Below are 18,264 nucleotides of genomic sequence, written 5' to 3'. Positions count from 1 at the left end.
AGAGCAATCAACTGGTTAAAAAATAATAAACAATTAATATGCAAGCCTGCCGACAAGGGAGGGAATATTGTGGTTATGTCCAAACAATATTATGTGAAAGAATCACTACGACAGTTGGGGGATTTGAGCACATATAAACTATTAAAAACCAATCCTACAGAACATCATAAGGATAAATTAAGATCATTATTGAGAAGTGCAGTGGAAAGAGGTATTCTGAGTGAGAAGGATGCTGAGAAGCTCCTCCCTGAAAAACCGAGTACCCCATATTGGTACTTTCTCCCCAAGGTCCATAAGACCTTGGTGGATCCTCCAGGCCGCCCAATCGTGGCAGGTCGGGGCTCGGTCTCAGAATACCTCTCCCAATATGTAGATTGGTTTCTACGCCCCTTACTTACTAGTATCCCTTCATATCTGAGAGATACTAAAATGTTATTACAAGAATTGGATACACTACATATAGGGGAAAACGTCTTTTTAGCATCCATAGATGTTGTGAATTTATATTCCCGAATCAGACATGATGATGCATTAGTAGCAATTAGAAGAATTCTGTCCCGTACCCCTAAAGATAGAGAATGTATAGAATTTATTTGTCAAGCATTAGAATTTATTTTGAAGAATAATAGTTTCACATTTAATAATCAATGGTATACTCAATGCACAGGAGTGGCTATGGGGACTCCAGTAGCCCCTACATTAGCTAATATTTTTCTAGCCCTTTGGGAAGAAGATTATATACATAACATCCAGAACCCATACATACAGAACATCAAATATTGGGCCAGGTATCTAGATGATACTCTGATAGTGTGGGAGGGTACAAGGGAAGAATTCCTAGCATTTGCAGACTATCTAAATCATAATAACCTGAATATGCAATTTACTGCTGAATTCGGGGGTGAATCTATAAATTTTTTTAGATATTACAGCATTCATGAAGGACAACAAAATCTTAACGAAGAGATATAGAAAAGAAATTGCTACCAACTCCCTCCTCCATTATGATAGTTTCCACCCCAAGTATGTAAAGACATCGGTCCCGTACGGCCAGTTCATCTGCTTGCGCAGGATCAACAGTGAATACTGTTCTTTTCTGCAGCAATCGGATGAACTGGTCGGACGTTTAAGGGAGAGAAATTATCCTGAAGAGGTGATTACACAGGCCTTTGAAAAGGCTATAAGGACAGATAGGAACCGTTTGATTCACAAAAAGAAAGATAAGAAAAAAGAAAATAGGTTTACCTTCTGTTTTGAATATAGTCCTATGGCGGAACATATTAAAACCGTCATCCGTCGGAATTGGGCTCTAGTGAAGGAAGACGAGCACCTGAGGGAGAAGTCCCAATTACCCCCACTAATCTCATTCCGCAGAAGTACAAACCTGCGGGATGAGATAGTCAAGGGAGTATTCAAGGAGGAACATCTAGGAACATGGCTAGACGGTGCGGTACCGCAGGGTAACCACAAGTGCGGTAACTGCACCATCTGCCAACAAATGTTGGATACAGCATATTTGAAGGTGGGAAATAGAGAATTCCTGATACGGGATTTTATTACATGTCAAAGTAAGAATGTTGTTTATGTGATTTTTTGCCCATGTGGGTTATATTATATTGGCAAGACGATTAGAAAAATGCAAGTAAGGATAAAAGAACATATGCGTTCTCTTTCCACAGGAAAAGGTTGCCCTAGACTTATTACTCATATGAGGGAAGTCCATAATGCTGACAAAAATCTTCTAAAATTTGCAGGACTCCGAAGAATTAAAATAGAAAGGGGTATGGATACAAATAAGAAACTGTTACAGATAGAAGCAAGATACATTATTTCAACAGACGCGGTTGGACACCTAGGTCTGAATGACCGGAATGATTATAGTAGCTTTCTCTGAGCTTTATTGTGTTGCAAACTTTTAACTGGTTTTATGCTAATTGTTGTATAATGACGTGTATATAGTGGAGGAACGCCTCTCTCCCATGATGCCGTGAGAAAGCGCCAGATAGGCGTGAAACGTCGGTGGGGAGGGAGCGTCCTCTCAATGTCCTGCTAAGCATGTGGTGGATTTAATAAAGGTGAATTTATGGTGAAGTGCCGCTGCGAATTTCTCTCTTTTTGCATGATTCAAGTTGGACTACAGTTAAGCTGAGCACCACCTACACCAGTACCAGGGGGAACAAGTGGTTTCCTACACCTCCAAATCAGGACCTGTAGTGCCGGTATTTCCTTTGCTTTGCGTGTATGATGATGATGATGATGATGGAACAAGAGGATGATGGGGGGTGTAGTGGTATGATGATGAAACAAGAGGATGATGAGGGGTGTAGTGGTATGATGATGGGACAAGAAGATGATGAGGATGTAGTGGGATGATGATGATGATGGAACAAGAGGATGATGGGGGGTGTAGTGGTATGATGATGAAACAAGAGGATGATGAGGGGTGTAGTGGTATGATGATGAAGGAACAAGAGGATGATGAGGATGTAGTGGTATGATGATGAAGGAACAAGAGGATGATGAGGATGTAGTGGTATGATGATGATGGAACAAGAGGATGATGAGGGGTGAAGTGGTATGATGATGGAGGGGCAGGAGGATGAAAGGGGTAGTAGTATTATGGTGGAGGGGGTTGTAGTATGATGATGGAGGGGCAGGAGGATGAAAGGGGTAGTAGTATGATGATGGAGGGGCAGGAGGAGGGGACAACATGGGGGGCATCTGTAAGGGGGATAAAATGGGGGGCATCTATATGGTTGATAACATGGGGGCAATCTATATGGGGGATAACATGGGGGGCATCTATAATAGGGACAACACAGGGGGCCATCTATAAGGGGGAAACATTGGGGGGCCATCTATAAGGTGGACTACACAGGGGGTGTATACAATAGGGGGATATGTACTATAAGGGAGTCAAATAGAGTCAGGCTACCCACTAAATGAGGGTGTAAAGGGGCCAATACAGATGTGCAGTTTGTAGAGAGATGAGGATGGTGTCAGTGTGAGGAGCCTAATATGTTTGTCTGGCAGATTCTGTGGATTCGTGGCTCCAAAAAGTTCTCATAATGGCCCAGGACGGATGGAGAAGAAGAAAAGGGAAGAACTCCGATCAGAGAAGACGTCCCCTGTGAGTCACCTGATATATTTGCACTGTAATGTATATGGTGTATAGAGCCTGTGTAGAGCTGGGGCCACCTCTATATGACTGGATGAGGTGATATTGGTCTATGTACAGAGGATTTTATTCAGTAGCAGCGGTAGTGTTAGTCAGTATGTGGTAAGGGGGGGGGGCCCAAGTTGACCTCTTGCACCAGGGCCCAAGAGACATTAGCTACGCCCCTGTTCTGGGGGGGTTACTTTCAGGGGAGATGCTATGTGCTGGGGGCGGTAACTATCAGGGGAGATGCTATGTGCTGGAGAGGTAACTATCAGGGGAGATGCTATGTGCTGGGGGTTACTATCAGGGGAGATGCTATCTGCTGGGGGTAACTATCAGATGAGATGCTATATTCTGGGGGATAACTATCAGGGGACATGCTATGTTCTGGGGGATGGGGGGTAACTTTCAGGGGAGATGCTTCTGGGGGGGGTAACTTATAGGGTAGATGTTATGTGCTGGGGTGGTAACTATCAGGGGAGATGCTATGTGCTGGGGGGTAACTATCAGGGGAGATGCTTTGTGCTGGGGGTAACTATCAGGGGAGATGCTATGTGCTGGGTGGTAACTATAAGGGGAGATGATATCTGCTGGGGGGTAACTATCAGGGGAGATGCTATCTGCTGGGGGTAACTATCAGGGGACATGCTATCTGCTGTGGGGGTAACTATCAGGGGAGATGCTATATGCTGGGGGTAACTATCAGGGGAGATGCTATGTTCTGGGGGGGTAACTTTCAGGGGAGATGCTATCAGCTGTGGGGGTAACTATCAGGGGAGATGCTATATGCTGGGGTAACTATCAAGGGAGATGCTATGTTCTGGCGGGGTAACTTTCAAGGGAGATGCTATGTGCTGGGGGCGGTAACTATCAGGGGAGATGCTATCTGCTGGGGGGGTAACTATCAGGGAAGATTCTATCTACTGGAGGGGGGGTAACTATCAGGGGAGAAGCTATCTGCTATCTGGGGGCAGAAGCGTAGCTACAGGCTGATGGGCCCTGGAGCAAAATTTTAGCTTGGGCCCCCCAGACACACACACAGAACAGACACCACAGACCAGACACATAAAGCACACAATCAGCATAGACAGAACATGCATACACACACAGCACAGACACACACAGCACACACAGACAGCACAGACACACACAGCACACACAGACACACACAGTGCACACACAGCACAGACACAAACAGCGCACACACAGCACAGACACACACACACACACACAGACACTTACTTATTATGAGGAAACTTCACTTTGTCAGCAGCTCCATGCCTCTCTCCTCCTCCCTCCTCTTCCTCCTGGTGCCGGACCATGCTCTCCCGCCACTCCCCCTCCTCCTCGGACAGCACAGTGGAGCAGGAAACAGGTGATGGGGAGGAATCAGGACCCCACACTGCAGCGTTAGGCAGCTTGCAGGCTCAGTGCAGTTCTCCTGAATCAGCTAACGTTATCACAGATGATTCGGGAGAACTGAAGAGGCAGGAAGTGGCGAGGGAGCCCAGCAGGGCCCTTGTAGCTAGGGGGCCGCTCACCATGGCGACCATTGCGATACCTATAGCTACGCCACTGTTTCTCACCTAGTTAAAGCCTCATACACCATTGTTTCTGTTTCAGTTAATGACTGTTTTTCAGGGCACTGTTAAATAGGAACTCCAGTATTCCCATTAAAAATAAAATGCACAAAAAGCATACAGATGCTCCTACTGGTCCCAGACCGTTTGACACCTTTCCTACCTGTCTACGCTGCTGCTAGCCTCAGATTTAAACTTTTATAAATGATCCCAGTTTTACATCATGGCATCCACCTGGGAAACTACATCTCCCATCATGCATTACACCTCAGAGCCAACTGCCGGGTACCCACCCCTGCCTTGTAGTATCTGCCCACCACTGGCTCGATCTGCTTCTACCTTTTCTACATAGATAGGAGAGAGAGAGAGAGAGAGAGAGAGAGAGAGAGAGATATGAAACAACAGGGTCTCCTTTCCCCTATACTACTCAGGAGAGGCAGTTTTTTCTCCACCCTTGGCCAGGTGATCACTGTGTGATGTCAGTAGTGTGCGGGGTTACAGATGAGGTGTTACAGCTTGCCTGGCAACAGAAGAGACAGAAATCATGTGACCTTTGTCTCAGAAGGGAGTAGGAGAACAGAAGAGGAGAGACAGAGTGGACCAGAAAGTAAGGATTTTCAGCAGCTTGAGTCAGTGTGAGACAGGATGTGTACGGACAAATGTCCCAGTTCATGTAATAGAAACCTATTACACATAATCTTAGTATATAAGTCGGGCTTGAACAGGGTTACTTGTTTCTTATCCAAAGTCCCCCTTTAAGCTGTTTTTCCACATTCGCCTATGGAAAGCATTCCTAAGGATGTCAAACCCCTGTTCCAATTTCTCCCCCAACATCCATGCAATGTTACTGATAATGCTGGTAACATTGTGCGGTTATTAGGGGAGAAATGGAGGGTGGTTATGACCATGGTCACAATGCTTTCTGGACATGAATGTGGAAACCCACCTAGGTTTTTTTTTTAATCTTAAATTTACAATTATCTTACTGGACAAAAATTGTTATAAAAATGGGTTTTGGAAACATACAACATCATTGGGATCTATGACATAAGCGCCATGTCCTTCATCATCTTCTGGATGTGACTGCTGCCTTCCTTTAACCTGCACAAAAGGATTTACCAGATTAGAGAAATAGGAAAAATACATAATTTAATTTTTACTCCAGTGAAACTAAGTGTGGTACCTCTCCTATGATGTGTTTCCTATTGATAAAAGCTTCAAACCTATATACAGCTCTCTTATCCAGGGGGAAGACATACTTTGCCTCAGTAGGTAAGGTGGACTCATTCTTATAGGTGTGGAACATCACCACCTGTGTTCGAAAAAAAAGTCATATATTACTGGGAATATCTGAGAGATTCCAGGAATTTTAGATTTGAAATATATTAAAGACACACGCACCTTGCCTACAAGGTCCCTTAATCGAGCTTTGACGTGGATGCTTTGTAGTGGAATCTGCTTCCCGTCACTGCCTTCTAGACCGCCTTCCGTGACCTTCAGATCGGCCAGATCTAATGAAGCTTCAAATGAGGCATAGATGAACATGACAAGAAATAGTCCTAACATTGTACAAGTCAAACCGTACATGGGATATTGTGTACAGTTTGGGGCAACAGTGTAAAGAAAGACAAAGTGGAGCTAAAAAGGATTCAAAAACGGGCAACCAGAGTAATAAATGTAATGGGAGAACTACAAAACCTAGGAAGACGATCACACGTAGGGTTATTAAGTCATGGCAAAACCTGGAACCTAGATGTTTATTTCCTTGTAGCTCCACCACAGGAGAACTTGGGAGTGCAAATCAATGGATTGTCTGTGTAATGCCGGACAGAATAGGTCTTCAAGAGCAAGACACGTTCTTTACTACATTAACTCAGAATTATCTGAGAGGATATATGGAAACAGGTTTTTTAAACTAGACTCTCCCCCCCCCCCCTTACCTTCTGATGGTTCAGGTTGGCTCTTACAGATATCTGTTTTTTGATCAGTTGAAATAAACAGAGATTTCTTATGTAGGTCGACACAGTCCCCTTCAGTGGTAAACTGAACAACGTATCTCATTTGTACTTGATTCACATCATACACCACATATTCATCATCCTACAAGGTCACATAGTGTTAATTTTCAACTTCACACAAAAAGCAAGGTCCAGCTTACCACACATTCCTAGAAACCCTTTGCCTACACAGACACAGGGTCTGGTAACTGCAAAATATTTGAAAAAAAATCCCCTCCCTGGCACAATGGATATGCTTCTGGGTTACTATGTCTTCAAAGTTAGGAATTTACTACAAACACGGGATCCACTTCTCCCAAGGCATTTCTGGCATGAAAAGATGCGTGTGGGCCATTGAAACAGATCACTAGGGCAGATCACTATGAGAAAGGAGCACAATACAAATAGGCCAAAATAATGATAGGTCTTTCATATCCTGAACTTATTTGCTGTTGAATTGGGGGCTCCCATCCATGTTTTTCTACTTTTTATTAGAGTATATAAAATGGGTAGGAATGGTTGCAGTTGCTCTACACCTTTCAGAATAAACAAACAACATGACAGGACACAACTGCTATTGGTCATTAATATAGTTTGACATGGTTATGGTCTATTGCTGAAACACGTAGCCATAAATAAAGAATATCTATACATACTAAATCTCAAGGCATAGATGCAAGCTACCTGTATATTCTTTATTATGCATATTATCCAAGTCTCATCCAAGTTGCATGACCAAACAACTTTGCCCAACCTGTCTGCAACTTCCTGTTGTCCAATTTTACTACAGCTGTGACTTGTTAGTTAAAAAATAGCCAAGTCGCAGAGAGGTTGCTAACAAGTCACAGTCACAGGCAACTTGTATTGAGGCCTAGAGTAGCAAATTCTCATGCAACTTGCAACCACAAATCCAGCAAAGCGACTATAACAATGGGATACCATTAGGTAGGAAGACAATGTGTAGCACCAGCTTTATATTTGCTGTGAGCTTGTCATTTACAGATAGTTTGATATGTATGTAAATACTGTATATAAGCCAGCAATACTTACAAAAAAGTCTGACTTCACCCCGTCCTTGCGCCGGACACCGTGCACACTGTGGAAGCCATTGGGTGGTTCAGTGATTGTGTAATCTCTGCGGAACACATCTGCACAGTTACCTAGAGCCACATCACAGACCATCAAGAGCCGCGAGCCAGTGACACTGCTTGGCTGGGAATACTTTACGCTTGTGCTACATGAAAAAAGAAACAAAAAAAAAATGAAGGAAGACAGAAGTGAGGATATTTAACGGTAGTTTCCATTATCTGTGGAGTGAACGCTGGTGAGGGTCAACCACTTCTTCAGGAAGGCGCCTCATAGGGAGTACTGCACTCAGGTATAGGGCCGGATGATGGTAGGTTTAAAATTCAGTTCATGGGCAAAAGAACAAGCAGAACCTGGCAGATTGAGGCATATTACACCTATGTGCCTCTGAACTGGGAAGTCTCTGGTATAAATTGAGGGTCCCTTAGTGGCTAGGAAACCTTGTGTCTATGATAAAAGAATCCTTCCTTCTGTTGTTGTTGTTTTTCTTCTTTTTTTTTTATTTTTAACCCCATCTTATCTGTACATCCCTTTATCCCTTTTTCTCTGCTCGGTCTTATGGCCTCCAGTCCAAACAATTCTTCCTCCCATTGCCCTCAGCACTGTCCTCTTTGCTCTTCTTTCTTCTTCTTTCTTCCTGAGGTCTTTACAAACCCCACTTTATTGTAGGCCACTACCCATTTGGGGAATCCACTAGTGGTTCTTTCTCATTCTTCTTGATGTGGAAGCTTGGAATAGATGACCTGCTTGTAAAAAGCATTGTGACTTGAGCATCCACCTCCCACCCTGCTGGTAAGAGCACTGGACCGGGACACAGCTGACCCCATGGGCAGGAAATCAGCTGTGTTCTGTCCTGTAGGGAAGCACAGGGCACATGCAGTACTAGTATAGTAGTAGTAGTATAATGTTGATTATCGATTACACACTTAAATTAAGATGGAGGGAGGCGTTTACTCAGATAGCACAAAAAATCTGCTTAAAAAATGGAAAAAAATATCAACATATACCAATATTCTTCATATTGTTAGTTGAGTTAAATCCCAAACTAAGCAAACAGATACAAACTGACAAATCAGGTGCTAACCTGTTAAATTATTCTTATTCTCTAAATTTCCTAATTAATCAAAATTATAATTATACCATCAAAATGTACAAACCTTACTGAGTCACTGAAATAAATGCCACTTCCAAGATTTCCAATGTCTGTCCTTTCACCACCAAATTCTTCAACAATACTGTTTGCCAACATTAGCCCCCTGTAGAGAACACAGAAGATATTGAAAGATAACCAAGACATTAAATACAAACATTCAAAGACTAAAAAATAACCAAAATTATAGATAAAAAGGTGCATTACAAGTAATAATAGAACCTTACCGTGCCAATAAAATAACAGCAACTTAAAAAAAAGAGAGAGAGAGAGAAGCTGGGGGAGTCTTCCTACAGTTTATAACTCTATACAGCCCAGCATTCGATTAGCTTTCCCTAATGCCTGGTTGCACTGGTCACTCATTTTAAGGCTGTCAGAGATCACTACCCCTAAATCCTTCTCCTCTGAAGTCTTAGCTAACACAGAACTGCTGACATGATACTCTTTAGATGATCTCTCCTCCTCAAGTGCATTATTCTACATTTGAAAACATTGAACTGCAGTTTCCATTGTCTTGACCTCTTTTCTAGTAATGCTAAATCATTTTCCATATTGCTGACACAGGAAAATTAACCCTATTGCACACCTGTGTCATCAGCAAAAAAACAAACCCTACCTTTCAAACCTTCTCCTACTTGTCTATAGCCCAGAAGTATCTGGGGGTTCTGACTGACCTAATCAATAAATAACCAACACCGCACTTAACCAATGAATAATGGTTCTGATTGACCAACATTATCTCACGCTATAGACTTGGTTCCCAGATGCTTATAAAACCTTTGAGAACAAGATTAGGAGCAACTTCCCACCTCCTTCTATTATCAAGGAAATAGCATCTGTATTAGTCAAGAGAAGAAAAAAATTAACATAAATGTTGTTTGTGGTCTATTCCCTGAAATATTCCAGATGGATTTTATGTGCAAAAGGGGGTTCTACACATTATGGAAAAATATGTGATATGTAGTTAGTGTTCTATTTAATTTATCCAACCCCGGAGCATCTTTTAAATAGTCTCTCAGCTTTCTTACTTTTTCCTCTCTATCCTTCTGTAGTCTTTTTAATCTTGCAGTTAAGGTCCTTTTAAAAAATTGTTAAACCGTTCGAATTTAAGCGACAATTTTCTGGTTTAAATGCGGCAACAATCAAACTACGAACGAAAAATCGTTTGTATGTCGTGATTGCATCTTTTAAGCTGACCTCAAAATCATTAATCGTTCATAAGTCTTTTAGTGTAAACACTCATCGTTCACAGTATATAGATATGAACACAATTACAATTGCATTAACAACTTTTCAAAGTGAGTTAGCTTCTTGTCTTTATGCCTATTATTTAAAAGAAAAAATCATCACTTGTCGTTAGCTAAACAAGCGATTAAGTGATTTATCTGTGCGTGTAAAAAGACTCTTACTCTTAAAGGGTTTATCAAGAAAAAAAACAGCATTTAGAAGTAAGGGCAATCAAACATAGAGCTCCCTGTCACATGGGAAATACATGTTCAGTCAATTACTAGTTGAGGTGGGTTACCGTCATAGAAGATCTGAGCAGTGTGAACAGCACTGGTGGGGGAATCAGCAGCAGGTGAGTACAGTTTTTTTACTGTACTCACCTGCTGCTGATTCCCCCACCAGTGCTGTTCACACTGCTCAGATCTTCTATGACGGTAACCCACCTCAACTAGTAATTGACTGAACATGTATTTCCCATGTGACAGGGAGCTCTGAGGGGTGAGACCACCATTGTTGGAACAGCACCAGTGGGAGATTGGCAGCAGGTGAGTACGTTTTTTAAAAAAATGTTTTACCATAATAAAAATAATAAAAATTCATTATTTATATAGTGTCAATGGATTCTACAGCACTTTGCACTTAGCTTAGTCAATTTGGTCCCTGTCCCCTTTAGGGAGCAGTGCTTACCACTGAGTTACCATGCCACCCTGAGCGTTTCTAAATATAATAAAACGTCTTAGGAAAGCTTATTTAGTCTTTGAACTTTGCTTTCCCTTTTCCAAACATCTGCCTTGTTAGAGAAACAGTTCACTGGTCCCTACCTCTGGTACTCTTTTAGGCTGGGTTCACACTACGTATATTTCAGTCAGTATTGTGGTCCTCATATTGCAACCAAAACCAGGAGTGGATTAAAAACACAGAAAGGATCTGTTCACACAATGTTGAAATTGAGTGGATGGCCGCCATTTAATGGCAAATATTTGCTGTTATTTTAAAACAACGGCTGTTATATTGAAATAATGGCCGTTATTTACTGTTATATGGCGGCCATCCACTCAATTTCAACATTGTGTGAACAGATCCTTTCTGTGTTTTTAATCCACTCCTGGTTTTGGTTGCAATATGAGGACCACAATACTGACTGAAATATACGTAGTGTGAACCCAGCCTGAGGAAGAGATGTTAGCCAATGTGGTTACTGGGTCACCAATAGCTACTTGCAGCTTAATTTCCTTTCCCCATTCATATCACAGAATGATTCAGCCAAGATGAGTGTTCATGTATATGGAGTGGAAAAAAAAATAGCTGTCAGATGGACGTTTGAACGTTGTTGGCGTATGGACTTTGAACGTCTTTGGACCTTATGGACACAGAGTACAAAAAAATGTGCAACTCACCGTGAGAGAATCCCCAAAAAGTTGCATGGTGAAGAAGCATGGAGCAAGGACTTGATGTTTCCCAGATCACTTTTAAAGTTAGTGGCTTCACTCTGTCTCCCAACTCGGAACACTCTCAGTATATTGAGCTGTCTTTTGCTGTAGGAAGATGAAAACTTGTCAGACACCATAGAAATTATTTTCTACTTACACTACTTACTCATACCCATTTTTATATGCACTCTCCTACAAGGAAGGCTGCTAATCAGTGAGTAAGACCGCAGCAGGCGAAAACTGTGGAATCCGCAACGGGTTTCCCAATGCAATTTCGTAGTGTGCTCAAACCCTGATCCTTAGAAACAGCAGGTATTTTTATCAGCAAATTACAAGTTTGGTTAAATCTTTTTCTACAAAATAAAATATTAGTCTGCTCAGTCTGAGTCTATTTAAATGGTGTCCACCAAAACCTGAACTACCAATGTCAGCTACGACTGCCTGCGAGAATTTCAGGCTATGCTGTAACAGGTTCACTTTAAAACGGCAGGTTGGAGCCAGTGAACCTGCTGATATGCACCAGCCGCTAATAACCGTAGTACCTCAGTGCCGTTCTTCATACTCCTGTGGGGTTTGGTACTGTGCAGATTTTTTAATATTCCCGATATGCTAATTAGCGGGTTCAGAGCAATTGGAGCACCCCCTTGGCCTGCCCAGCCTGTCCTCCCGGACCGCCCACTATGCATATTCATATATGCATATTTAGGTTGCTTGTTACTGCGCATGTGCAGCAAGCAGCCTGTAGCGAGCGGCCTAACTATGCATATATGAATATGCATAGTGGGCAGGCTGGGAGAACAGGCTAGGCGGGCCGAGCAGGTGCTCCGGGCAGACAGGGAACGCCCCAAATGCACGGAACCTGCTAATTAGCATATCGAGAATTATAAAAAATCTGCACAGTACCGAACCCCACAGGAGTGTGAAGAACGGCACTGAGGTACTACGGTTATAAGCGGCTGGCGCATATCAGCAGGTTCACTGGCCCTGAACCTGCTGATAGTGCCGCTTTAAGTAGCAAATTCTGAATATCTTTCTCTCTCACCTGTGGTTGTGATCCAGAATGCTTTGCTTCACCTGAAGGAACTCTGCAGAGTTTGGGTGAATATGTTCTATCCTGCATCTGAGTGCTTGGTATTTGGCAGTAGAGGATGAGGTGTATATAGATAAAGTCTCGCTTACATTAATCATGTCTCTAATTTCCTAGAAGTGATAGTAAAAAAAGACAGAGCTTTAGAGGGGGCATTTATTAAGTCTGCGGCCTGGGCTTACACCAGGGAGAAAGCGCAGATTCCCCCCGCCCCCCCTTTTTCCTGGCATACACCTGCTGTAACTCCCGTTTGCTTGATGGGAGATTTAACATAATTTACACTTTCTTGCAGGTGTAAATCATTGCAAAAATCTACACTTTAGATTTAGATTAAGAAGTACTTGTACGATGGTCCCCCTTATGGTGCGTTTACACAGACAGATTTATCTGACAGATTTTGGAAGCCAAAGCCAGGAATGGATTTGAGAAAAGGAGAAATCTGTCTTTCCTTTATGACCCGTTCCCTGTTTCTGGTCTGCTCCTGGCTTTGGCTTAAAAAAATCTGTCAGATAAATCTGCCTGTGTAAAGGCACCATTAGTGTATTTAGAGTCCTATGTGATCTAGTATCCTCCATGTCGTATATCTTAGTAATTGATTCTTGGTAGTGTTGAGTGGAGTTGCCTAACTGTTCAGGTTTGGCAATGGTCTCTGTACCTGAGCACTTGCCATTTGACTCCAAGCATGTGAAGAACTTACATGCTGTCCTAGAGAGTCCTGCAAAACATGGATACAGCAATAAGGTGTCTACTGGCAGTCCTAGTGGCATCTAACTTTCCCAGACGTCAGGAGTCAAATGCTAAGCTCTTGGGTTTGGAGAACCACTCAACACTATTTCTTGGTGGTAAAACCCCAATATATAGTGTGGGAAATTCTCATGGTCCCATGGAAAATATCATGTATGGTGAATTGGCCACATTACAAACAGACAAAAGCTTCTTCATAGTGGCGCACACTACCCAAATTTTGTCACATTTTTCTTAGTAAGGCTATGTTCACACTATGTAAAATAACGGCCGTTGTTTTCACCCGGCCGAACATGTGCGCCTGGAACTACGGCCGTAGAAATACGGTCATACGGGCTAGGCGTGAAACTATGGCCGTTGAATAATTTAGCTTCCTAGCTTGTTTCTGAGCGGGATGACACAAGTAATTTATTTGGAATACTGCGCCCAGCCTAATAAACCACACAGAATTTTTTTATTTCAAAATCAAGTTTAATGTTGCAGAAATAAATATTCAGTGCGCGGCCACATTGAAATCCACGGCCGTAGTTGGTACATTACCGGCCGGAAATAAATGACATTTTCATTTTTCACGGAGCAGTGAAAACAACGGCCGTTGTCTGATACGTAGTGTGCATTGTACGACTGTAGTTCACAAGGCATAAACCTCAAAACTGCGACCGTAGTTTTGCGGTTCGGACTTCGGCCGTAGTTTTACGTAGTGTGAACATAGCCTTAATCTCCAAATGTTTACAGATATATAGAAGGAAGAGGACAGATGTTGTACCTGACATAAGTCCAGTTTAGCCGTCAAGAACTTCATATTGATGTTATTCTCTATCTTCTCCTTGTGTGGAATAAATCGATAGAACACCTGCATCATCTCACATATGGCTTCTTTATCTTTCCTGATTAAAATGCTTCGTATGTGGAGTAGAATTCCTTCAGCTTTACTAATCTTAGAAAATAAATTTAAATTATACCGTTTTTTTTTAAAGTGTCATTTTATCGGTGTCAGAAGCAATATCCGATCCCAAGAAGAGATTTTATTTTCTGTTTTCTACAGCTAAGACACAACAAACTCCTATTCTTCAATGCCTATAGACCAGGAACCATAGGAACGTCATCTGCAGGGGATGGGGGCAGAAGAGTATGCATTGTTTTTTATTTTAAAAGCAGTCTGTTTCCATTATAAAACATTTTATATGCGCAGAATACCCCTTTAAGCCTGACTAAATGGTTTCAACAGGAGGTGACCCAAATGCATAAAGGTTTTTCTTTTCATTACAGACAAATAATTGTATATGCTAAGTGTGAATATAGCAATTAAATAAATTTCATTAATTGAATCTGTTTTCCCCAGTCACTATATTACTTACATCATTCAGACTAATGTTTTGTACAGGACATGAAAGTATAGAGTCCAAATGTCCAAGCGCATCCATCCAAATAGACCCAACCAGGCCGGCCACTTCTGGGGACAATTCTGTGATGTTGTTGGCTTCTCCGAGAAGAACCTTTATGGAAGACATGTTTTATTTAATAATTGTGGATAAACACGCTGAAAAGTCCTGTACAACCATGAAGATCAGTTGTCTCAAGGACCAGGAAATATGTTAATATCAATGTGAATATGAATAATTTTTAGTGTAACCCTTTAAGGACGGAGCCAATTTTCGTTTTTGCTCTTTAAGTTATTCCTCCTCGTGTTTAAAAAGCCATAGCGCTTGCATTTTTTCACCTACAGACCCACATGAGCCCTTATCTTTTGTGACACTAATTGTACTTTGCATTGACCAACTTAATTTTTCCATAAAATATGCTGCACAACCGGAAAAAAAAATTTGCGCAGTAAAATTGAAAAAAAAAAAAGGAAATTTATTTAATTGGGGTGGGGGGGGGGGTTGGGTGGGTGTTGTTTGGTGTTGACACCGTTCGCCCTATTGTAAAACTAACATTTCTGTTCCTCAAGTCAGTACAATTACATCTGTTTGTAACTTGTATAATTTTTATTTTATTTGATGGCTTTTAAATAATTAAAACCGTTAAAAAAAAATTTTTTTGATCACTTATTAATTTTTTTTTTAATTTGACATGCCAAAAAAATCAGCAATTTTGCATTTTGGTGCGGTTTTGCGCTTAGGCCGTTTAACATGCAAGATCAGGAATGGGATAATTTAATAGTTTGAGTGATTACGCACCGGTGATACCAAATATGTATGTTTATTAATTTATTTTTATTTATAAAGTAAGAAGGGGGGGGGGGGGGCTGTGATTCAGACTTATTAGTGGAAGGGGATTTTTTATTCATGAAAAAAACTTTTTTTTCTTCTTACTTTAACTTTTAGTCCTCCTGGAGGAGGTTTATTATTACTGCAGTGATCTCTCATAGAGATCACTGCAGTGTACTTACAATACACTGATCAATGAGATCAGTGTTAGATTGCTTAGAGCTGCTGGAGCCAGAAGCAATCTAATACTGAGCCAGGATCAGCGTAATTCAGACACTAAAGCCTGGCCGGGTAGGAAGAAGAGATGGCCCCTCCGTAATCACATTGCAAGGGGGGGGGGGATCTCCCCCCACTAGACACCGAGGGTGGAGCTGTAACGCCAGTTAGATGCAGCTATCAGCTTTGACAGCTGCATCTAACTAGCGATCGCTTGGGGCCCCCAACATCCAGGGGGGCCCCCACGCCCCGCTCTTGTGCTCAAGACCGCTGGACAGGGCCGCTGCCCCACTCGCTGCTGCCATCTGAACTGTAACTATGAGCACTCATAATGAGCGCTCATAGTTACATGCAGCAGCACTGACAGGGCGGGAGTCATTGGCTTCCTTCCTGTCAGTAACTCTTGTGGCCGCAGGAAGGATTTTCCCTGCGGTCACGAGTGGCAGCTTTGTCCTTGTGGTGTCGGCGCTCCAGTGACATCACTGGAGCATCGGCGCCAGGACAAGGGGAGTGCGGCCTCTTGTGATCGCAGGGAAAACCCTTCCTGCGGCTGCAAGAGTGAAGAGAAGAGAAGACGCCCGGACCCGGACCCTGGGGCTTCACAGAGGGGTCTATATACTACTGGGGCAGCACACAAGGGGGCCAATATACTACTTCAGGCAGCAGAATGGGGTCTATACACAACTTGGAGAGCACACAGGAGGTCTATATCCAAGTGGGGAACACACAGGGGGGCTATATACTACTGGGGGAGCACATAGGGGTCTATATACTACTGGTGGGGCACACAGGGGGTCTATATACTACTGGGGGTACATACAGGGGGTCTATATACTACTTGTGAGGCACACAGGTGGTCTATATATAACTGGGGGAGCACACAGGGGTCTGTATACTACTGGGGCAGCACACAAGGGGTCTATATAATACTGGTGGGGCACACAGGGGGTCTATATACTACTGGGAGAACCACACAGGGGGTTTATATACTACTGGAGGAGCACACAGGGGTCTATATCCAAGTGGGGAGCACACAGGAGGTCTATATCCAAGTGGGGGAGCACACAGGGGGGCTAAATACCCCTGAGGGAGCACACGGGGGGCCTATATACTACTGAGGGAGCACACAGGGGGTATATACAACTGGTTGCAGCACACAGGGGGTCTATATACAACTGGGGCAGCACACAGGAGGTCTATATACTTCTGGGGGAGCACACGGGGGGATATATATAACTGGGGGAACACACAGGGGTCTATATACTACTGGGGGAAGCAAACAAGGGGTATATACTACTGGGGGCAGGACACAAGGGGTATATACTATTGGGGCAGCATACAAGGAATATATATTACTGGCGGTAGCGCACAAGGGGTATATACTACTGGGGGCAACACACAGCAGTCTATTGTTTTGGAACGCGTGTCGAGGGGGGGGGCCCAGACATAACTTCGCTTGGGGCCCCAGAAATGCCAAGACCGCCCCTGAATACTGTCACCTTCTGCAGAGCTTTGGAAGCTAAGTTCTCGGCTTGTAATGGGATCCTATTGATTTGTGTGAATCCTTTGTCTTTAATGTCAATAATTCGATTGTTGTATTTCGCACAAGCCTTCTCCGCCGTGTCCACCAGGTGGAATGTAAGTTCTTTCTGCAGAAAAAGAAAGAAAAATGTAAACTGTAGTCTATATACTGTATGCACAGTGAAAAAATTAGATAGATGATAGACAGAAAGATAGATAGATAGATAAGAGATAGAGATAGATGTAGATATTAGATAGATAGATAGATAGATAGATAGATAGATAGATAGATAGATAGGATATAGATAGATAGATTCACTGAATTCATTAGGAGTATAAAATTTAACCTTTATTACTTTGCGTTAAAAAGTTTTTTTATTTTTATTAATACGTTCACTATATACTTAGTGAACGTATTAATAAAAATAAAAAAAACTTTTTAACGCAAAGTAATAAAGGTTAAATTTTATACTCCTAATGAATTCAGTGAATCTATAAACTTGAAGGAGGACTATATTTACGAAGATTAGGGACCCATGTGTATCAGATACCGGCACGAGGTACATGGGGCAGTATGGCTTGATCAATTCATACACAAAATTCTGATGTGTTTTTTATTTAGCCAAGCGGCACTAGTATCAGCCATAGGTGTGATGTGCAGCACTCTGTTTCTTCCCTGAGCCACATTTTGTTTCTCTCTTTTCTCCGTGTATTGCACTCCTCCTGGTGAGACCCACATGACCGCAATTAGCAGGAGACACCTGAGTGCACATGGTTTTAATCCCTCCTGTTTTTTTCCCATTCTGTTTGCTGCAGCTATGGTGAGCGCAATATCTTATCCAGACTTGTGCTGCTT

At 42.5% G+C, this 18,264-nt stretch overlaps 1 protein-coding gene across 1 annotated transcript in view; it reads right to left on the bottom strand.

Annotated features, from left to right (window-relative positions):
* Positions 1–18,264, bottom strand: part of LOC138794138 (protein mono-ADP-ribosyltransferase PARP4-like) — an 85,471-nt gene that overhangs the window by 61,808 nt on the left and 5,399 nt on the right. The window contains exons 6-16 of the mRNA XM_069972907.1: positions 17,387–17,536; positions 14,820–14,957; positions 14,228–14,398; positions 12,673–12,830; positions 11,598–11,735; positions 8,981–9,079; positions 7,788–7,971; positions 6,681–6,840; positions 6,142–6,260; positions 5,924–6,052; positions 5,767–5,841 (exon numbers count right to left, since the gene is read on the bottom strand). Of these exons, the coding sequence (XP_069829008.1) occupies positions 5,767–5,841; positions 5,924–6,052; positions 6,142–6,260; positions 6,681–6,840; positions 7,788–7,971; positions 8,981–9,079; positions 11,598–11,735; positions 12,673–12,830; positions 14,228–14,398; positions 14,820–14,957; positions 17,387–17,536 (1,521 nt within the window). The remainder of the gene's footprint in view (positions 1–5,766; positions 5,842–5,923; positions 6,053–6,141; positions 6,261–6,680; positions 6,841–7,787; positions 7,972–8,980; positions 9,080–11,597; positions 11,736–12,672; positions 12,831–14,227; positions 14,399–14,819; positions 14,958–17,386; positions 17,537–18,264) is intronic.

This window comes from Dendropsophus ebraccatus, chromosome 5, assembly GCF_027789765.1.
Source record: "Dendropsophus ebraccatus isolate aDenEbr1 chromosome 5, aDenEbr1.pat, whole genome shotgun sequence".
NCBI lineage: Eukaryota > Metazoa > Chordata > Amphibia > Anura > Hylidae > Dendropsophus > Dendropsophus ebraccatus.
Note: the sequence above shows the minus strand (reverse complement) of the source record. Positions and strands in the feature narration are given on the sequence as shown.